The 23,859-nt window shown below is 37.3% G+C and overlaps 1 protein-coding gene across 1 annotated transcript in view; it reads right to left on the bottom strand.

Annotated features, from left to right (window-relative positions):
• Positions 1–1,316: 1,316 nt before the first annotated feature.
• The window catches only part of rab11fip4a (RAB11 family interacting protein 4 (class II) a), a 44,883-nt gene continuing 22,340 nt past the window's right edge, over positions 1,317–23,859 (bottom strand). The window contains exons 4-15 of the mRNA XM_053515433.1: positions 18,273–18,418; positions 17,508–17,675; positions 13,232–13,366; positions 13,066–13,101; positions 11,764–11,863; positions 10,841–10,944; positions 10,115–10,255; positions 9,126–9,207; positions 8,790–8,927; positions 8,227–8,376; positions 7,957–8,100; positions 1,317–5,646 (exon numbers count right to left, since the gene is read on the bottom strand). Of these exons, the coding sequence (XP_053371408.1) occupies positions 5,530–5,646; positions 7,957–8,100; positions 8,227–8,376; positions 8,790–8,927; positions 9,126–9,207; positions 10,115–10,255; positions 10,841–10,944; positions 11,764–11,863; positions 13,066–13,101; positions 13,232–13,366; positions 17,508–17,675; positions 18,273–18,418 (1,461 nt within the window). The 3' untranslated portion in view covers positions 1,317–5,529. The remainder of the gene's footprint in view (positions 5,647–7,956; positions 8,101–8,226; positions 8,377–8,789; positions 8,928–9,125; positions 9,208–10,114; positions 10,256–10,840; positions 10,945–11,763; positions 11,864–13,065; positions 13,102–13,231; positions 13,367–17,507; positions 17,676–18,272; positions 18,419–23,859) is intronic.

Raw genomic sequence — 23,859 nt, 5'->3', positions numbered from 1 at the left:
TGGCGGGATCATTCATCATTCATGGGCGTACAGCCCTCTTTAAAATCTTTGCACCATTCAAATTTTTAACTGCAGCTAAGAGTCTTATCACCGTACTGTGCTTGAAGTCTAAATGGTTTTATGCCTTTATTCATTCACGCTCCTTGCAGTTAAAAGGTCTAATATGATTTGATAATTTTTAATCATCACAAAAATCTCCAAGTTTAACTAGGTTGTGAACACTTTTTATCCTCTCTACTACAGAAAAAAAAAATGGGTGTGTTCATATCTGTAAACCTGTTAGAGCTGATAAAACATTCAGGTCATCAGCTGACTTCATTTTATTGCCACTTAACGTTGCTAAGCCTAGAACTGACCGGTTGAAGCAAATGTAGGTTATAACACTGCCTCCAGGGGCTTGTACAGTAAGCAATATACATGATGGATGCATCGCTTCATATTCTTCCCTTTTTAGCCTGATGCACCCATTTATCTGTAATATGGCCAGACACATCAGACCACATGACCTTTTTCTTTCGCTCCAAACTTTAATGCTCCCTAGCAAATTGAACCATTTTTATTTCGATTAGTTTCACTAACAACTGGTTTTCTAGTGGCCACACAGCTGTTTAGTCCCAATCCTGTGAGTACTTGTCACACTGTGAGTGTGGAAATGCTCTTCCTTTCCCTATGAAACAAAGCTGTGATTTCTACTGTTAATTTCTTAAGATCCTTTGTTAGGATGATTTTTTTTGTTGGACAACATTTCCTCTGTGAAATTGCTGGTTCAGCAGTATCCTTTCAGGTTTTGATAATTTGCTGGATAGCCCTTAACTCAGTTCCAGTAATTTTAATGTTTTCTTTGCTTGAATAATTCAACCCTTTAAAAACGTTGATTTTTTGGCCAGGAAATGCGTATATTATTAGGGCAGTCATTGGTCATTTCTATTTGATACGTGCAGTGCGAGGTATAAAAAAAGGTTTTCAATTAAGGTTAAACCCATGAATGATGAACATGTGACTTCTTGTGTGTGTTTGTGTGTGTGTGTGTGTGAGAGAGAGAGAGAGAGAGAGAGAGTGTATTTCAGCAGCACCACCTAGAGTATGCTATAAACACTACAGTACCCTGAGACTTTCCAGCCTTCCTTGTTCACACCTTAATTTACCTGTACTTTTATGCTGAATGTAACATTGGCAATTAAATATTTACTTACAGATAAACAAATCAATTCAGTCTATACCTTTAATACTTTTTTAATGTCACTGAAATGTATAAGGATCCCATAATAAAGATGAATTTTAGAAACAATCAGAATAAAAATAAACACCAAATCATGCCAATGCAAATGCTTTATTATAGTTTTCAATTTGCAGCTTGTTGCTTGATCATTAACAATGATTTCTTTCCTTTCTTTTTTTTTTTAAATAAGAAAACCAAAATCAAAAAGTTTAGCCTGTGTGTCGTGACAGGTGAGCAACCATCTATCAATTGAGTACAAAAAACAAATGGCACTAAAATGATCAGTAAGGGTTTAGCATTTACAAAAAAAAAAAAACAAAAACATAATTTTACATATTATTCTATGTGCTGAGTTATTAGTGCAAGCACAGGACTTTATTTTCCACAAATATCTAATGTGCTGATGAGACATTATTTCTAAGTGCCTAGAATAAGTTCAAATAATGTTAGCACTTTTTTTATTCATCTTGAATATATAAGGAATAAGCTATAATTACAAAATTTGCTGAATAGTTCAGCCTAAACAACCATCATTTGCTCTTTAGCTAGGGTGTGCATGTGTGTGTGCGTGTGTGTTGTACGTCAATACAAACTGTACAGTTGACAACAATGCTACAATGCGATATAGCGAAGGAAGTCTATGAACAGTACATACAAAAAAAGGTTCCTAGTAAAATCAAAGGTTATTCAAAGACAAAATATAGGCACGACCATAAACCCGACTACACATGCGCTTTGTGCAATAGTGTGCATTTCTGTGTACAGCAGTAATCTGAACTACAATACTGTCATTCACATAATGTTTAATATAGAAATGAAAAAAAAAAAAAACATTACATTGTGATAAAAAACAGAGGTGATACATTCATGGCATTTACAGTGAAAGCACTTCTTCCAGTTGAACATTTGATTGTATAGCATATTCGTCTTACCAAAAGGGACACACGTCTTATTTTTTAGGAGGCATACACATGTCAATAAATGAGCTGACTGCACTGTAATATCATGTCCTTAATCACGTTCGTCTCGCTAGAAAGCTTAAACAAGTTAAAGCCATTCTTTATGCAAGACATGTATAAACTCTTGTGGAGTCTTATGAAGTGACAAATACAAAATTAAAGTCAGTACAGGCAGGTGATACACTGACCTTCTTTGTCAAGCGAATTGCTTTGAGCTTTCCCACATTCCCAAATTTGATCCTGAACTGATACGGCTTAAGATTGTAGAAATCAAAGGACAAAAATTATTTTGATGCCTTGTTTGATGAACTTCGGTCACGGCTCGAGGCATCGAAATAACTGTATCGACTGACTAAAAGCCCATTGTAGCAGTTATTCATAAGCTGTATGAAGATGGTTTGTAGAAGTTTGTATAAGTCCAAATATGTACCAAATGTCTTGCTTGGTGTTGATGTATAACTTCAGTGGTGGAATAAATCTGCTAAAATGGCTAAATCCAACCCTTTGCAATAAACTACTAAATAGTACAGATACTACAGTGCATAAAGTGATGTTTGGTACATAAGTGCTTGGCAGGTTTATAGCTTTTGTTGTCACAGGTATCTAGGTCGCCGTTAGAAATTATAACAATTTATAGCAAATCATGAGGTGTTTTAGTTACTTTGCAGGTAAATAGTGTATTTTCGCAAACACCCTGTGATCGAGCATGACTTTGGTATAGTATGTAGCAGAGTTGTACGTGATTACATTATGAGTATAAGTCTAAGGACGCCATAATTTCAATTAGGAACAGTTCTACTGTACGTGCTCTTGCAAAAGATTCAGGAATGTGGGAAAGCCCCCATAACATCGAGAGTATCCTGACACCATTGCTACTTCTTTATAAAAAAGTTTGTGAGTAGTAAGAATTCAAAAATATGGACATGAATTATGCATCTAAATTTTCAAGTAGGAATTAATTAATATTAAATTAGCAGTCAAAGATCACCCAGCATGCCGCTTCGTTAAAATCGGTTCCATGCCGGTTCCAGGTGTGGCCATACTGAACAGATTCATAGAGCCGTGCTGAAGTAAGTCCACTTAAAGCTACCCTGTAGTTTATAACACGCCTATGTTGGCGTCCCCTCACAAGATCATGCGAATGTTCAAAATAAAAAAGGGGGGCGGGGTTAAGTACATAGAAACTGTGCCAGCTAGCACAGTAACAGTGTGAAGCAAGTTCTTATGAATAGATCGAAAAACCTAGAAATGAACTCTAAAGGACGGTTTTATATGCTTCTTGGTGTGAGTTAAATAGTCTATTGTCCTTCTACACACCTATATTGTCTCTGTCTTAAACACTAGATTTCATCTCTAATTGATATTCTTCCCAGAAGAGCAAGCATTTAGGTCTTACTTTTTAAAACCTGATTAGATATATATTTAGAAAATTGCAAAAGAAATAAAAAAAGAAAATTGTGAAGAGAGAGGATTCATTTCTCATCTTTTACACTTATATAAGAAAATAATCTCTCTAATTATTTAAACACATCCTTTATCTTTCTTTTTCAAGACAATGATAAACGTATCCATTCGCTCTTGCAGACGTACATTACAACAACCTGTACACGTGCCATTTTGTGCAAATGTGTAGCCATGTGCCGATGATCGGTAAGATGATGCCCAGAAGCACGATACTAAAATCCCAAAAGCATTCCAAAGGCATCATCTCTCCTAAACTGATATAGACAGAGGTCATTATCACACAAGACTCCAAAATTTTTTATGAATTTGTAGGGATATTAAAGGAACATGTGTCTCACTGGTCTGTACATTTGGCAGAATGAACCTTCGCGTTGACTAAAGAGGAATACGTGCAGTAATATTTCTAAGCTTCTCTGATTAGCGAACTCACACTGTTGAAAAGCAAGCCAACTAGAAGTAAAATTTGGAACAAGAAATTTAGGCAACTGATGCGTTTTTGTGTTTGTCATTTGGCAGAAATCATTGCTTATGATTAGCTAGCTAATTTAGCTCGTTAATCAAGCACTGTGTGTAAAACACTAGTCCTATTCACATCACTCTCTTACAAGAGCTCTAAAAAATGCTAGTCGACGAATGTACAGAAATCTTCTAACTGTAAAACTGTGTAAACAATGCTTTAAAGTTTAAACGTTAAACTTAACAGAACCATATTGGCACATGTCTATTGCTCTGTGTGTGAACGTTTCCCATTTAGCTTGTGCTTCGGTTTGTTTTCTCTTGCGTCGTAAATCCTAGCACTTCCATGGCTATCATTCTGTTTACGCAAGCTAAACGCAAGGACACAAGCTACATTGTCTCTACATCCTCTCCACAAGATGATGATGATGATGATAATGATGATGATGATAATGATGATGATGAAAAACCTCCAGATTTGCCTTATTGCCACTGAAAAGTAATTGCATTTTCCCAAAGGTCCATTCTACATGACACACACACACACACAGGCATGTGCACGTACTGTACTTATTAGGGGGTCCGATAAACCGTCATCGTCGTGAGTAAGATGGAAAAGAACCCTGTCTAATAATAATAATAATCACAATAATAATAATAATAATAACTGATTATGGCTCAGTACATTCATCTAGTACACTAATACATAAAGCCAGTGCTGTTTCAGCATTTTTTTCCCCAATAGGAGCAGATTCATGTCTATACATTTTACAACAGATTTTACATCTCTTAAAAACCTCAAAACAGCAATAGATAAATCATATTTCTGAGTGCAACACGGTGTTCTAGAGGTACACTAAATATTATACAGCAAGGCTATGATTTGATGTACAGGGATTATTTTGAAACTACACACACCTGTGCATGCTGACACAGTGGAAAATTAGATGGCAGTAAGAGGCAGATAGTTAATGCCTCTCAGTCATTATGAGAATGGAATTTTTCTTTTAAGTATTTAATATTGGGTCATTGTTTTAACTAGTTAAATCTGTATGAACAGATAAAGTTAATTGGTAAAAAAAAAAGGCAGAGGGTGGTTCTGGTAGAAACATTGGTGAAGGTGCTATGTGGTTAGCAAAGTGCTATTTGTCTTATGCTTTCTTGTATCTGCTGATTTCAGCCAATAACAACTAACCATCCTGGACTGATTTTAGTAAAGATTAACATCATGTAGCACTGTTAGATAACTAAAGCAACTGACCCAAGCGGAGTGTGTGTATGCAATATTGAATTTTACATTATATTCTAGATGTATCACTCGTTTATATATTTCATCAGTTTTATATCTCCTGATTAAGAAAATGTTGCTGCGCCTTACTACCCCACCACAAGGTGGCACAAAATGCCAAACTTTACTTTTGCAGGATAGGTCTAGTGCTTGATTTCCAGGATGGAAGGATTGTGGTCCAGTATAGCCAGGATGATCTTGTCCATGTACTGTCGGAGGCGGAAGTTGATTTCCTCTTGTTCCTTTAGAGCCTCGACCAACTGCGGGGCGAAAAAGGTGTAAGTACAAATACGGATCCACACTTTTTTTTGGGTTATGCAGTTTTGTAATTCATTAATTTTTGATCTCTCAGGTAAAACATAATAAAGATAATAATCAAATTTCTTGCTTTATTAATACAGTACAACTGTTTTCTTGCATTATGAAATTTTTACTATAATCCGTGACAATTATTCAGGTCTACAAAAAAAGAATTTCATTGCACTAAAAAAGGGTCACAAACCAGTTTAATAAACATTAATTCCCGAGCAGATTATAGAGCCACTGCCATTCTGAATGGAGATCAATACAGAGAGCCACTAGCAGCCAACAGTGGTACTACCACAAAGAAGATCATGTTACGTTATCATCATAATGTCGGTCATAATGTATGAAAAAGCATAAACAGAAGCGTTTGAATGTCTGCTAATAAAATTTGTACTAAAACTCTACTAAAAATGTTTCTTAAACACAATCATTATTGGTGAAGAGACATGGATTCGTCACTACGAGTTTGACAGTTAAATGGTATGGAACGGTTCAACAATCAACAGTTGCATCATTACAGTGAAATGCGTATTGAAGAGCGGAAGTCTAAACTTTGTATTAAACGCAGCGAACTGCTATCCAATGGCGTCGTGATTTTGTATAACAACTGGTGATGGGTCGTTCTTGAATGATTTGTTTCTTTTGAATGAATCTTAAGTATGACTTGGGAAAAACGAGTTGACTCTGAAAATTATTCGTTCAGTCGCCCATGCCGAATATCATAGGTTCTGTACGGAAAAATTAGTTTTTTTTGTCGCTCGTTCATCAGGTGACAGCCCCATAAGCCTTACCAATGCAGTCTGAGCCGGAAAGAGAATTCATTAGTTCACCTTTCGAGTCTTTGGGTTTCCCCAAGTTTTCCAGATAAATGAATCTTTTCTTTTTCTTATAACATTACTGTATGTTTTTGTCTTTTTTGTTGTGTGATCAACGTTTGCTTAAGTGGTAGATGTTAGGGAAGTAATACGTAACATTTTAATTACATTTTGCTAAAATAAATTAAATTAATGAAATGACTTTAAAAAAGATTTGTTCATTTTGCTAAATGAGACTGAAAGATCCGAGCCGGTAAAATGATCCAAACCTTCCTTTACTAATGACAATGCACGCCCACACACTTCTGCCCATTACTGTCGACACTGCAAAATCTTTGTTGTGAGGTGTTACTCCCTAGCAGTCCTGATCTTGGTACATCGGACTTTCGCCTGTCTGGTCCCCTGAAGGCAGCCCTACAAGGGTAAAGATGCACTTCTAATTAAGAATTGAAGACAGCATTGAATTTGTGGCTCGCCGCTCAGCCTGATGCATTTTTTACGGAGGGAATACTAAAGCTTGTTGACAGATGGACAAGGTGTATTAAAAAGCAAGGAGATTGTGTCGAAAAATTATGTATTTGTATATTTTAATTAAAATAAATTTCACAACCAGAGTGTGTATCATTTTTGACACCCTCGCACAAGAAATAGTTTAATTGGACCTATATTAGACACAGTAAAGTGACATGTTTCAGCCATTAGTGGGCGCCTTCGCTCTCACTAGGTCTTGCTAAAAAAGTTGAATGGTGATCAATGAATGAAATCATTGGAATGATTTAAGAGCCATGGTTCCAGTTTTGTCCTAAACACTTCAATCATTTGTCTCGAAGAATTCTCATAAATTCTCATAATGATCCAACAGGTAACCTACATTGGAGTCTAAAAGTCTGAGATCAGTAGTGAACATTTAATACAGATATTTCATTACAGATGACAGTGTTGACGATAATGTGAGTGAACTGTTTATTCACAGTTTTGTATGGTCTCAAACGCCAAGTGGTAAGTGAGGTAAGTGTTCCTACTAGAAAGCCGTCCATTTTAGGAAGAAGTTGTACGTATAGTACGTCAGCCATTTTAATACACGATAGAACACATTAACAGGACTTCTTGATCATGGCTATTTTAAGGGATGCACTGAGCACAGAGCAAATACCTGATACCTGATAGTGATTTAATCTTAATCTTCTGCCAGCAGGAGCAAAGTGTTGATCGCAGATGGATCCAATTATGTGGATTTTAGTGATTGCTCAACTGCTAACAGTATAACAGCACTTAAACATCTCAGATGTTCTCACAACAGAGAATGAGCAAAGAGAATGTCCAGTGAATGACTTTTGATTTTAAAACAACACCTATGACCATGAAAATCTAATATCCTCATACAACCCTCCTTATCTTTATTTCTGATGCGTTATCCGTCTCCTTAACTGTATGAATGTTTTGTCTCACCTCGTCTCTCGATGCGTTGTCGATCTCCGTGGCCAGACTTTGAGCTTTAGTGTGGCAAGCGAACAGGTTTTTAGCCTCGTACAGACTGAGGCTGAGAATCTGTCCGTTCAGATCATCGTTCTGGTCCCGCAGTTTATGGTTTTCCTGTTTGGGGAGAAAATTATTAGGTAATATAAAGAGCAGAATATCATCCTATGTGATAGGCAACATAAGGTTTTTCTCCCTATTGCAATGATAATGCAATCCTGACATGGTAAAGAGTTTTTATACCTGCCGCAGGCGTTTCACTTCGTGCTCGAGCTCGATCTCACGTGCTCTAGAGCTGAATTCAGACAAGGAGTTTCGTCCACGCCCAGGTTTCTCCGTTTCTAACTTAAACATCTGCAAATGCTCCAGCTCCCGACGCAGGTCCTCTATTAACTACAGAGAAAAGTGATCCATGCACAAAAAACAGAGGATATATTCAGATCCGTGCTGCTATACAGAATAAATCATCACCTTTTGATTGGAAAGTTAAACTACTGTTTGCTGTGGTATCACTATTGCAATCAACGCCATTAAAAGACTGTGATGTCACAACCCATGCCACATATAGGAATATAAAGTATGGATCAGTGTAAATGTATATCCAGTCTGTTAAACTGCGGCACTGCCATTCTAAACACACGCTTTTCATATTTTAATAAGAATTATGACATCACAAAATCTTATGAGGATGTCTCATGCACTTATCTCTTCTTATTTACGTTTGTAAAAATGGACTGCTGGACAACAAAGATTGAAGACTGAGGATAATAATCTGATAACTGAGGGATTAAAGAGCAGAGTCTCACTTCCTGCATGGCTTCTCGTTCTTTCTGGAATTCGTGTCTGTTCTGCCACAGTTTGTCCATCATCTTCCTATACAGGTCCATCTCATCCTTTAGACGCAGACTTGTGTCTTCTAGCTTGTCAGTCATGCGCTGCTTCTCCTGCAACATGATGAAGGAAAAGAAAAAGAAGAAGAACAAGAAGGAGGAAGAGATCGTGTTCATTATTCTAAAATTCTGAAAATGTTCTAAAAAATGGTGGTCATGACCATAATAAACTGTTCCATGATCCTACAGTGCTGGTAATGAAGATGTTGCATTTACATTGACAGGGGTAATGAGAGTAATGATGACACTCACCTGGTCCAGTTTTTCAGTTTGAGACTTTAATCGGCAAACGTTCATCTTCATTTCAGAGTTCTCTTCCTCTAGCTGCTGTATTCTGGGAATTTATTTTTATGAAAAAAGGGAGGACTGCATTAATATAATATAATAAAATATAACTCTGCGACCCTGTATACAGGATAAAGCCTTATAGACAATGAGTGAGTGAGTGAGTAAAAAAAAACATATTATATTCTAATAAAAAACATGACTGTTGACATTTAATCTCCTCTTAATCCAATATTTATATTATAACAATAGCTTCCAATGGTATGCAATGTAGGAATTACACTCCTTCCAAGGAAAATTATGAGGGGTGTTCAGGTCAAACCAGGACTTGTAATAAAGGAGAAAAAAAACAATTTATGATCGTTGAACAGTGGTTCTGTGAACATCCAGTAAGTGGAACGCCTTGAAAATTAATGGATAAGTTCTGTTGGGAACTGTACACACAATAATTCACAGCATCAGCATCTATTGCACATTAAAGGAACTACGCTGGGAGTTATTGCAACATCCCCTGTCCAGTCATGACCTCGCTCCAAGCCATTTCCACATGCTTGAGCCACATGGGAGGACATTGTTTCAAACATAAAGCGTGCTGTCCGATCACCGCTCCGGCAGACTGGGAGATCTTTCTACAGTACCTTGATGGCATCCAAGCACTAGTGAAACGCTGGGATAAGTGCTTTAGTGTAGCAGTTGATTATTTCGACAAATAAAGAGAGTTTTTACTCTCATAATGGTGTGATTATATTTTGCAAAAGTCCTGGTTTGACTCGAACGCCCCTTGTAGTTTTACGCTAATGCAAAATATAACCGTATATAAAGGAACACAGAAATCAGTCTAAAGACCGCAAATTAATGAACTCGGGTCTTGTTTCAATATCAGCGCACAAAGACTAGACCCAGGACTATAAGATCCTGGTGTGTGTATGTGTGTGTTTGTGTGTGTGTGTGTATACCTGTTAGAGAGGAGCTCTATTTGATTGTTCTTGTCTTTCTCCATCTTGCTGTAAACCTCTCGGTGTCTCTTCAGCTCCTCCTCCAAACTTTGCTCTGCTCGGGTCTCCTGGTCCTTAATCTGCTCCTCCAGTTCATGTACTCTACACACACACACACACACACACACACACACACACTCACAGTATTGCACTCTGTGGTACAGTATGTGTATTCATAAGATTGTGACTTCCTCATAGATCAGGTTTCTGTGTTAGTTTTTATGATTACCTTAGCTAACTGCTGTTGCTAGGCAACTGTAAAATAAATCTTCTGAACATAAACTAGCCAATCAATAGCTAAAGCTAACAATTGGGGCTAACTAGCGCATCTTCTATCCTGACAATGACAGACGTAATGATGCAAACTGAGACAAAACTGCTTTAAATGTCCACATTTCCCGTTAGAGCTCTCGTTAAATTACTAAGGAAAAAACTGAAACGACTGCAATTACTCTGTGATTACAGTCACCGAGGGCTGGCACGGATTCAGCCATATTGAGTAGCATCATTATTCAACATAGGAACTTCAAAAGTGTCAAAACAAATTGCACCAGAAGGATTCTTCGATGTGAATTCTTGTTAATGTGATAAGCACAAAACTTTGGCTAACTGCAGCATTATGATTCCTACTGTCACATTTAGAAGATGTACAGTATGATTTTATATTCCATGCCATGATCTATGTACCTGTGAACCAGCTGTGTGTTATCCTGCTTCAGTTTGGACTTCAGATCCCCGTTTGCCAAGCTGTCGTTCTCCAGCTCCGTCACCTTCTTCTCCAGGTAACTCACCTGATAGAACACACACACACACACACACACACACACACACACACATTTGTCTTTCTTTCCTTGTATATGAGCTTGCATTTACATCATTGTTAACGCAGGTAATTAATCTAATTCAGTTTTATATATAAATCAATTATGGAAATGAGTTTAAAAAATGTGTGAGGAAATTTATATGTATCAAAATGATCGCATTGTCCCTGATGCGCAAGCCGAGGGCGATGGTGGCAAGGAAAAACTCCTTCAATAGGGGGAAGCCTTGAGAGGAACCAGATTCAACAGGTAACCCATCCTCACTTGGATGATAATTAATGCTATACACTTCAATGGGGCACACAGGTAAGGCTCTGAGTTTCTGAATGGAGGGTCGAGGGGTTCAAGCCTCACCACCGCTGGGTTGCCACTGTTGGGTTCTTAGGCAAGACTGTTAATCCTGCGGCACATTCAACCCAGTCGTTGCATGCAGTGCCAGTGAAAGGAAGGGCGTCCAGTGTAAAACTTTGCCACATCTTGTGGATCAAATGATCTAATGTGAAACCTGGAGGTGCGAGGCCATATTGCACACCACTAAGCCACCAATTTCAAAACCAGAAAAAGGTTGAAACTATCATTTTGATGATTGCAGAGACTTTTTGCTACTGAAAATTAGAGAGGACAAACTGAATGCAATCTTTAAACACTTTATACATTTTCTAGCTGTATTAAAAATTCACGTTTTCAACAACAGGGGAGCCGACTGATGCGGTCTAGACTTTGGGATGCAGCAAGAGTGTGTGGTGTATGTGTGTGTGTGTGTGTGTATGGCGATGAAAATCTGTGTACCTTTTCAGTGATGTCAATGTCACAGGAGTCAATGCTGTCTCGAAATAAATCCTCAGTGCTGCCATGACTACTGCTGAAATTACTGTGATGGAAAAGCTGTCTGTGTGTGTGAGAAAGATAGAGAGAGATAGAGAGAGAAAGAGAGAGAGAGAAAGAGAAGGAATGGAATTTATTAATTTATTCTTTGATACAAAATGTTGTCTTCCAAGTTTTAAGCAAACCATGACATGTTATGACAGGTACGTGTCACTTAATGTCCAGGATAATTCTGTATAATCAAAGTGTGATTTAATGTTGTGAACCCAAGGTTATATAATTATAAACATAGCTATAAGAATCATGTAGGACAAGGACTGTGGTGATGTTGGTTTGTAGTGCAACTGTCTGTTTAATTTCCCAATGGATACAGCACTTTCATTGGCTCCTTTCTCCTGCTATCACCTGCACCGGTTCACTTTTTTGTAACTCAAACTCGGGTTTATGTAGTATTGGCGTGTCTGCGGCGCTGTTCACATTAGAAGCCACATTGTTTAGGTCAGATTGTTTTTTTGTCATAACAATTCACATTCATCTGACTCTAATGTGAAAACGTCTGTCCTCTGAAACTGCATGCATGCACACATTGATGCGTCTTTGCTCACACCGTCTGGGTTAAAACACATCATAAGTTCACACGACCACTCATTCATTTCAAACAATGAATGCAATTTTTGCAAAAATATGATAGGGATTTTGCTCTGGAGAACGGCAAGTAGTTAGTGGCTTTATTTGTTGAGGGCCAGAAGAAGGAAGAAAAACCAGACACCTGTTGCTAGCATTGTCATAAAATCACCGCACTAATGTCTGCAAACACCCCCATGTATGTGCAGAGGAATGAATTCTGATCTGACCGTTTTCCGTTAAGTCGCATGATTATGTAACGGGTGTGCAGTATATCAGATCTATGACCAAATACATCTAATCAGAATTAAGTCACTTCATATCCGCTCGGTATTAAGTCATTTCACGCTGGCAATGTGAATGTAGCCTGTGTCTTTTTAACAGCCCTATGTAATACCTTTATTCTCTACAGTGCATTTTATGTAGCTAGCTAAACTCTAAACTATAAGTGTCACTTTTTGCTCTGACCTGAACAGGATAAACATACCAGGATAAAGTATGAAAAAGCTCTTTTCTTTTCACATTAATTTATAAACTTAACCCAAACTGAAATTTAGATTTGCACTGAGCTACAATTTAAGTTTAAATAATGCAACAGTATACCAAACTTAAAGTCCTATGATTTAAACATTTAGTTCTTACCGTCCAAAAGCTGTGCTGGAGATCTTCCTGTTTGGACTGAAAACAACAAGAGCAGTTAGTGACAGCAGCCTACTGTACATCTGTGACCATTAAAAAAAGAGTTTGTAACTGCAATAATAAAGAAAAAATTGATAAATGTTTGATCAATGATAGAATAAAAAATCACCTATTGGCTTTGAGGTTCTTGAGTCGAGCCTCAAGGTCGTTTAGCAAGTTCACTTTCTTACAGCATTGAGAACAATAAACGTCCAGCAGCTCGCTATTGTAAAAGTGTCGGATTTTTTGAGGTGTATGTCCAGCACTACATAGACAAAAGAAAGGTAAATCTGTTAAATGATATGTATTCTATAGACATAGGCTTATGCACAAGAGTTTTGGAATTAAGCAACTTTGTGGTGTTCTGAAAAAGAAAAGAAATTGCACAATATGCATGAGGACTAAACTTTCCTGTCATACTTGTCAAAGGATAAAAAAAATAGAAAGACCAATGTGGGATGTGGAGAGGGGTGAAGGTGCATTAAAAATCAGTAATGGACCTTCAGGATGGACATGAACACTCAGATGCTGATCAATAAACAGGATGGCATTAAATCCCAATAAAATCCTTGGCTCGGTGTAGGAGGTGTGAGGAAGCCTGCTACAGCAAAATCAATATCTGTTATATAAGGAACTATTATCTCAGGGTTTCTCAAACATTATTTGCTCTATTTGCACTAAGCATTATCTGCTAAATCTCACAAAGCAAAATGGTAGTAATAGCATTAACAATGAAGGAACTAAGGTAACAAGGAATAGTGATAAAATTTTAAATGCATAGTAAGGTGTACTGTAAAACATAGGCTTACTAGAAAATATATTATTTTTGGATATATATAGTGCTGAAGGCAGGGAAAAAACTCTGGAATGACAGTGTGATTCTCACAATTTGATATGCAATTATTGAAAGACATTTGTTGCATGTCACGGTGCCTGAATGGGAGATGGCACTCAAGTGAAGCACTAAAATCTGCGCTCTGATTAGATTAAGTATATAGTTATAGGTACTACTCAACCCTAATTATGAGAGTTAAATCTCCCTTTATTTATTTTTATTAGGCATCACTAAATGACAAACCACAGTCTTTTACCAGCTCTTTTTACATTTAAGGTATGCGTGGCTATATGCATCAGTATGCAGTATACAGTTATAGTGTATAGACAGACTGCGCAGAAGAAACAATCAAAATCACTGAGCTCCGGGCTCTTCCTGATGATTCAGCTATAAACGGCTTTTATTTTAATGTCAAATCATCATTCGAGGCTCTGACACTGTTTTCTCTCCAAGTGAAGAGAAATAATATTTGTGTAATCCGATTAAAATTAACAGGCGTCAACCACATGTAAAAAAAAAAAAAAAAAGGGATAATAATTGGAACAGCCATAACAGTGCTAAACAGATCAACCATATAATAAAATAAAGGGCAGTGGCATAATATCTATATCTATATATATATCTAAAGAGGAAAATACATGTTAAGATTTACAGTGACATAAAAATATTTGTGTGTAATTACGTAGCACTTTTTTTATTTATAAGAACGTTACAGGCTAACAAACTTAATTAATACCAAATCGTGTGCGCGAGAGAGAAACAGAGAAAAAGAATCACAACTATACATGCAGTACAGTCTCACTATATACTCAATATATTTTCTTCCTTTTATTTTCCCTTTCTTTTGTATTAATAATAATTCTTCTTTGTACTTTGTCCACTTATTATTATTATTATTATTATTATTATTATTATGACCTTTGCTTTTTGCTTTCCTTCTTTTCCATTAGTTTTCATCACTAGTGTCACCTTGACTGCACAGTTTATTGTGTTTATATTTGTTAGTTTTTTTAATCTACAGTATTTATTTCTGTTGTTATTTTATGATTTGATTCTGAGCTTTGGCAATACGAGTGTATGCCGGAGTCCTCATACATTACATTTATTCCATGGCCCCTGCATGACTGCTGCATATTGCCTGTGTTTAGTTCTGTTCTCTCAATAGAGAGTTCTTATGAATATGGATAATATTATTACATTGTTTTAAATATGAACTCCATACAAAATTGTGATTTTCTTTGTCATTTGTTGGAAAGGTTGGCAGCTAAAGCAGCAGTCCGAGGTGAGGGCATGTAAAATACCCAAACTAAGAGCCAGTATTCCAAAACAACCAGAGTCCTTTCATATTCATTTTCAGCCCAGCAACGTGTAAATAAAGATTCACTATAGTTTGATTAAGGATTGTTGTTTGTATAACATAGTTACTGAAATTTGACAATAAATATAATTTAAATGGTATGGAAATGTAAAATAGCTTTTTTTTTTTCTTTTTTTTTTTACAATGACTTCATACCTCGAGATCTGAATCCTAACACAAACATAAAATTCGGACCTCGGCTCGAAGAAAATTTGACCGCACATTCTCAAATTTTGATTCAGAACCCCTGCTCTATATAATCCTCTGTTACACTAATGCACTTCTCCCAGCATTTCACTTGTGCATATATACCATAAAGGTAGAAAGATATCTCTGTACACCAGAGAAATGACTGGACTGCCTGCTTCTCGTCTGAAAGGCTGGCCTCCAAGGAAATCCTTTAATGACCCAAACATGTAAAATGGCTTGGAGCAAGAAGGGGACTATACGAGGGATATTCCTGTAATATTCACATGGTGCTGGTAAATGATTGTGTGCACAGTTCATGGGGAACAAATAGTGGCTCCGTTTAAATGTTTTACTGTGCCTTAAAGACTCAGTACTTTACTTTCATGACTTCATTCATGTCAGATTTTATCACAAGTCCCAGTTTGACTTGAACGTATATGTCTTAAAATGTTTAACTCTGTAAAAAGAAACTTAGAATTTCTGAATTCCTTCTAGTTGTAACTTGACGTGTACTATATAAAACTGTATAACTACAAAGAAACAATTTTTGTTTTGCTTATGCTAATCCCTAGCATATGGGGCCAGCAAGTGATTTTTCAGGTGAAGAGAAACAGAAGTAGGGCATCAGAATGGATCAGGCAGGTCCCGAGAGCAGGATGATTTGTTACCAGCCAGATTGGAAGGTTGCCTTTTGTGCTCCATACCCAAGCAGAACACACCACTGACACGTTACATTAACATTCCTGGCAGATGCCCTTCTCCAGACATCATTTGTAGTCTCCATCAAAAACCATCATCTTAACACAAGTACAAATAGGTCAGGGACTATAAATATCATTAAGATAAAACCCTGTTAGAGGAGATGGTATAGTAATGAAAAGGGAATTCACTCCCACGTTCCAGGGTTGATGTGGCCAAATCTGAGGGACTTGTTTGATGAGTCACACGCAGATGTGACGGTATGTATCCTGCAGTTGTCACTGAGAAGCGTAGGAGTGCCTTTTTTTGTGTTCTGCTTTAACAGAAAATTTCAAATATTCACTCGACAGTGACTGAGCATCCACTTTTATGCTTTTTAGATACACTTGTTCAGATGCTCAGACAGTAGACCTTGTACTGTCAAGTGGAGTACTGTCGAGTTCATTTGTGTACCCACTCCTTAGGATCGGTAGGTGCCCCAGAATAAAAATATGAAATATGCAGGTACAGAAATTAAACTGTTAGCTACTTTGTAGGACCTGAAGAGACTATGCAAACAGTATATTTACCAGTGGCTGCAGTGTTCAAATTGCAGCACTACCAATCTAGCACTGCTTGACCCTTCAGCAAGGTGCTTAACCCTCAACCTCCATCCTTTATGATGGTATAAGATAGGAGAACATGCAAACTCCAAGCACTCAGGCCCAAGACGGGAATCAATCCCGGAGCCTGGAGGTGCAAGGAAACAGTGCTAACCACTAAACCACTGTGCTGCCCAAATGGTCTTCATGAGAGCCAGTTTTATCATGGTGCTTGATGGGATTTGGCGAATGCACTTGAGAATACTGTTCTTGTAGGAACTATAACAGAACAGCTGACCTACAGTATGTGTCTTAAAATCACAACTGACTGTGGTTGTTGTTACTTAATTGACTATATTATTATGTTATATATATATATATATATATATATATAGTGTTGAAAAAAAATTGTTCTCGAATAAAAAAAAAAATCCTAATTTGGACTTGTACTGTACATCCACACTGATTTATTTATCATTAACAGTGGAACCTATAAGGAACTGCAGCTGGAAATGAATTTGTAGCATATGTGCGGCCATTAACTGAAATGTGGTTCAACATTATCATGGCATGTTAAGAGCGCCAGAAAGAAGGTGTGTTACTATCTGCATGAAGGCATGGGGGACAGTTTAACACAAACTGTCCTCTTGGCTTTAAATTAATTAGGCCCCTTACTGTGAAGAACATACAGTCTTGACAAAAAACGAATGTGTGTACACGTGTGTGTGAGATACGTTTCAGTAACCTGGAAGGCAATGAGGAGCCCAGATCAGAAAATCCATTAGTCCGTGTGTCATCATCAGCACAAGGGCTACTAGGAATAAAATCAACATCCTCTCCTTCTCCATAATCTTCAAACTGCTCCTCTGCTGAAATTACTGATGCAGCTGCCGATGAGACAAGCTGACCCGAACTGCAATGAAAATGATTTATTTTAATGTAGGATTTGAATCTTATTTAACTGCCACCATCACCATCTTCCCATATTCTACAATGTGACCTGTCATATTAAGTCAGGTATTAACTAGCACAAGTTAGTTTTGTGCTGTGGCCAATAGTGTGCAGTAGCTGAAATTGATCAAATTTGCTAAATTATTTAATACTTTAAATACCTTATTTTTCTAATTCTTCGACACAATTGAAAAATTTTAATCCTAACCATTGTTTTAAAGCTCTTTAATGAGCAATAGCCAAAGCTTGAAATTTTTCGCTTGCATTGAAAACATATATTTTTCGCATAAAACTCACTCTGATTGCAAAGTTATTTTAGGGGCAGGAAAATCCTGTTGTCAAAATGAGTCAGATGGTTCCATTATTCTTACTTAAATCCTCATTTTAATATTCTAAAAAGAAGATTTTTGAAAGATTTTTCTAAGGCGCTCCTTGTAAACAAGCTTGCACTGGCCATATCTCAGCAAAATACAGCCTATTGAACCAGGAATCTGAAAATATGCATCACCCAAAATGTGACTTAATACATGATTTTATGTGATGGGTCACATTTACTCACCTGCTTCCAGGTAGAAACAGTCCACCAAGGACTTCCTCTTTGTCATCATGACGAACATCAGACGACTCGGACCCTGCACTGCTGTCCATTTCCGAGTCGAGAGGGAACAACAGGCAGGGCTGGGTAACGGCACTCTCATCACCACTCTGCATACGAACAGCAGACACAACATGCTCAGTATTGACTAACACACACTCAGCACTGATTAAAAGTGAGTGTCAGTGATCACACACTCTACATATAATCACACCAACTCTGCTCAAACACAGTGGGGGTGAAATGACGTGCTATGAAATACTCATGTGGGGTAATGTTGAACGAATGTCTGCAACACAATGTTGTAAAAAACGACTTCAAAACAATGTTAATACCCAGGTGATGGCCTGAGACGATCTCACTGGGTCACTGTGTACAGTATTTGGGTCATTCATTTAACATTATCTCAATTGCAATTTATCAATGTCATTCTAACTTTCAAACACAACATTGTCCCGATGGTGGACACCATCACAATATTGTTACAACCATAATTCAACGGCCACCCGATGTTATATTTACATGAAAATGTATTTTAGTGCAAATATGTATGAAAACCAGGTGAACAAGTCAGCACTAACTGATTACTATCATCAACAACTAATAAAACTTTTATTTTCAAAAATTTCTTTTTTTTTCTTCATATTTTCATGTCTTTTTTTTTCCACTTTATGTTGATTTTTAACGGTCTGTTAATTGTGATGTCATATCATATAATAATCATGGTGTTCATATTTCGTAGGGCTTTTGTTGTGTCAATTTTGGAAAATAGATTTGTTTGCTGTCTGCACATAGCCTGTTATCTTTGCTTTTGCTTTATCTCGCTCTATCTCTCACTGTATATAATAAAGTAGTTGTGAACTGTGTGCACATTCCTGTGGAGTGTGTGTGTGCGTTTGGTGTGGAATACATTAACTGTGCATAGGTATTGCATAATATATATCCAATAGCTCTCTGTGTATGCTTTATCTCTCTTCAATCTGCCTAGATACACCATCATCAATTGTGTCTCTCTCTTTCTCTCTCCCTCTCACTCTCTCTACTCATCTAACCAAGATATTTATAGCAGGCTTCATTAGATCTGTGAATTATAGCTGGCTGTTAGCGTTCACACCCAACTTGGCCACTACTGCACACACATATACACACACACTCACACTCAAATTAAGCAGACTTTCACTAAACAGAGAAGTGGGGAAGGCGAGCACTAGCTAATTCTTGAAAGGACACCGAAAACATTTTCGTGTCAGTGTCTGCCGTACCTCCCATCCATTTAGGAACCTCTGTACCGTGGAGGCCATTGTGTATTCCCATTTGTACAAGAACAGTTACAATTTGCAAATGCCAATTAGCCTAATCTGTATGTCTTTGGGGTTCAGCAACACCAAGTTGCCACTGTTGGGCCCTTTGCTCAGATGTGCATTGCTACATTGCTCAGATAAATAAATAAATAAATAAAAAGTAAGAGAGAGACAAAATGTAAGGCACTCTGGATAAGGATATCTGCCAAATGTCTTTGAGAGGAAACCGGAGAACACCTACCTTGCACAGACAGAACATGCAAACTCCATGCACATCCAGGATCTGGGGGTCCGAGGCACCAGTGCTAGCCACTTAGCCACTGTGCTGCCTTCTACCTTACTGGTGTACATTTAAAATTTAATATAGATAGATTTATATAGAACCTAACATTAACAAAATTACATTTACATTTATGTATTTGGCAGACGCTCTTATCCAGAGCGACTTACATTTTTATTTCATGACACATCTGAGCAGTTGAGGGTTAAGATTAGATAAAATGTATAACCTTATACATCCCAAAATCTGTTTCAGAATCAGGTTTTGCTAAAGTTCTAAACAAATTTAGTAAATAAATACACAGGATGCTGTACTGTGTAGCACACCACCTGAGAAACAGTGACATTTACCACCTCAAATGCAAACAGATATAAATAATTTTTTTTAAAAAGGAGTCAATGTGGCAATACAGGAATTGTGACACACACACACACGACAGTACACACCCAATCATACACTACGGACAACCTGGAAATTACAATCAGCCTCTCTTGCATGTCTTTATAGTTTAGAAGGAAACCCCCTAAGTATAATAATATCCAGAGAATTTAATTTAATACTCACCACCCTTGTTCACGTGAAGCTGTTTACAGTATGTGTATAATCAAATGACAGCCAGGTGCACTGATTTTTTAAAAACTTCCTCTAAATAAAGATGCACTGTGCGATTTAAGATGGAGCAGTATCGAAACATCTAAGTGCTTTTAATAATTTAATAATGAACAAGGAAAGCTTCAGACTCCTTCTTCTGTGCTCTATTTTCCCTGTGCCACTGGAGAAGTGGATATTTTACTATTGGCATTAAAGTTAGGCAGCATTTCATACTAATCTCTAGATCTATGCCAATCCATTTTGGGAACAAAAATAAGAACACAAAAAGTGATCTTTATAATAGCTGTATTAGATTATCTGTATTGTCCATAATGCACTATCTGTCTGTCTGTCTGTCTGTCTATCTATCACCAAACTTAACAACATACTAACTAGAAAATACTCCAAAGACTCACTGCATGACATTTATTCCATGGGGTTCCAGTGCGAGAGAGTAAATGAGCTCTTTCCCCTTTTCCACAATTCATTTTTCTCATAGCAACAACTAGCATCATGCAAATCAAGATGCCATTAATGCTCTGTGCAGACAAATGAGAAATTCTTCATTATGATGATAAAAAGGGGTGAGTCTGTCAGTTTTTCTTATTTCTCCCATAGAAGTTTCCGTGGATTGAGATATAATGACTGTGGAGATTTCTCTGAAGCTTTTGTACAACACACACAGAGAGTCTGCAGGCTCCTTAGATAAAGGCAATCTGAAACTAATAAAAGACACTGAACACACAGTGACAAATCAGCTCACCACAGAGACTGCAAGATAGATAGAAGGAGATATACACAGCAGGGGTAGCCCAGAAGTAAGAGAGAGAGAGAGAGAGAGAGAGAGAGAGAGAGAGAGTAAAAGGAAAGTACTGAAGAAAGTAAAAAAGAAAAAAAGCAGGAGGGCGTTAAGAAAAGATTGAAAGAGAGTGACAGGGAAAGTGAGAGAGAGAAAAAGGATTAAGGGAGAGGTAGAGAGAGGGAGAGATTGAAGAGAGAGAGATGAAATACAACTAAAAGGTTAGATCAATAATTGATATGCTTTTGTCCATGAAGTCTAGACGTAAGGCAGAAAAGATAGAAGTGTGTGTGTGTGTGAGTGTGTGTGCGTGTGTGTAAAAATGCTGTAATTAATTTTTTATTTGTTCATCTCCTCAATGAAATTTGATGCGACAGAGCGAAGAAAATGGCTCCCTTCCCAAACCTTCTTACTCGCATATTTTCCAGCGAAACGCTTAAACAAACCAATTCACCTCTCAAGGGGATTTTGAAAAGTTATTTTATTCTTTAGTGCTACAGCTTTTCTCCATTTTATACACAAAAGAATGGAACTTTTTAAATTAATTTTAACTCGATAAACAAGCGAGGTCTTAAAAGATAAGTAGTACGTACGTATATGTGCGTCACATGATCACAACTTAGTAAATGGTTCTTCTCTTTTGCCCACTGCGGGATTGTGGGTAATCATCTCTCATGTTCGGCCTCAGTACGCGTGCCTCACTCGTATAGTCAACATCCGTGCGCATGTGTAATATTTACTCTCATTTTGTGACCACGTGTCTGCACTTAAAGCATTTTTTTTTTCATTTTACGTCCAAGCGTAGTGACTGCTCTTTAGTAAATGTATTGTAACAACAGCCTCCAGGAAGAAAAAAGTTAAAAAGGCTGTAGCAGTGTGGGAGATGATTCTGTTTAACAGCAATGCAACATCACATTTCTATGCAATCCTCAAAAGAAGGTAAAAGCAAGTGTCATTATATAAGCTCCTTGTTAAAGTTGCACAAAAAGAAAATGATTCCAGTTTTCTGTCAGAGAGCAATGATTTTGTGTGTGTGTGTAAGAAAGTCGTCCTACACAGTAGCCCCCCTCCTCCACCTCATACCAGTCTTACACCAGCTACGATTGTTTTTAAAGGTAAAATTCAGGTTAATTTGTCTTATTTTTACTTTATAATTTGTATTAATAATTTTTATATGAATATTTTTGTGTTGTGGAACAAATTATTAGAGTTTTCATTATTGCTTATGGGGAAATTCGATATCTTTGATATACGAACGAATTATGCTCACAATTCAACGTTTAAGTGTATATCAAAACTTTATGGTTTCTATGGATATCGACAATAATATATATACTGTATATCTTGTAAAGTGTGTATATCATTTTCACAGAACAGAAAGACATGAAATACATGCCAGGAAGACATGGCAGAGACCGTAAATTCATAGACAAGCAAGAGACCACCATAATCCACATGGTTTTAAAAAAATAATGCCATTATTCTGAGGGAAATCAGAGTCCATGTCACAAGCGCACTGACCAGGTCAGTCCACAATCGAATCAAAACCAATGTTCCAACTGTGGAGTGCAACCTGTTCTGGAACTTAGGTCTTTTGTTTGATAATTTTTAATTTTTCCGAGAGAGCCCTGATTAATATTAATAAGAGAGCTGTTTAATATTATTATGGGCACTTTCACAATAGGGAATTTGTACCATACCCAATAACAATTGCTCCCCCTCCCTATTTTTTTTGTGCTTGGATACACTTGCATATTTTCACCCTCAGATACAGCTGGTGGCAGTAGGCACCTGTCATTTTGCGAGCCTCCATTAAACACAAAGCGAAGAACAGAAGGAGAAAGTCAGTCTCACAGAAAGCTTGTGTTTTTACTGGTAAAAATTAAGCAAAAATATCTTCTTAAAAACAATTACAGGGCCTAATGTAAAAACACCCTTCTTCTTCATTGATGAGGCAGGGTTCAACTTGCAGAAGACAAAGAAGTGGGGGATGAACATCACTGGCAACCACTGTCAGAGTCCCTGGCAGCAAGGGTGAAATATCATCATATGTAGGCTAGTATTAGTCAGGGTGGAGTCATGCATCACCATGGACAATTTGGTCCCTACAACACTCCCAGTTTGCTAACATTCTATGACAAACTAACCATCTATGCAGATGAATGCCAGAGATGTACCTGCTAGGTGTTTTTTTCCGCTTGCTGTTTGGCCAGGGAGAACATCGCACCAGAATCAGGTGGGATGCAGAGTTATCTGTTCCACTGCATTTTGTCAGTTCAGCTAAACACTTTTGTACAGTAATGAATAAATATTTATTGTTACCTTTTTTGTATCTGTGCCCTTATTTTCTTTGTAAAGTTTCTTGCTGTACAAATACAGGCGTGTTATGCTGATTAAAATAAGTAACATTTGTATTGCATGTATATGTCCAGTAGTACTATAAATGTTATTTTGGCACAGAAAAACCCTAAACTTTATCATAGTGGTAGCATTGTGGCCTTATACTTCCAGGGTTCAATTTGCACTCAGGTCTGTGTGCACTTTTTTTTTTTACAGGAACACATAACTCCTGTCCTGGCA

This window comes from Clarias gariepinus, chromosome 16, assembly GCF_024256425.1.
Source record: "Clarias gariepinus isolate MV-2021 ecotype Netherlands chromosome 16, CGAR_prim_01v2, whole genome shotgun sequence".
Taxonomy (NCBI): domain Eukaryota; kingdom Metazoa; phylum Chordata; class Actinopteri; order Siluriformes; family Clariidae; genus Clarias; species Clarias gariepinus.
Note: the sequence above shows the minus strand (reverse complement) of the source record. Positions and strands in the feature narration are given on the sequence as shown.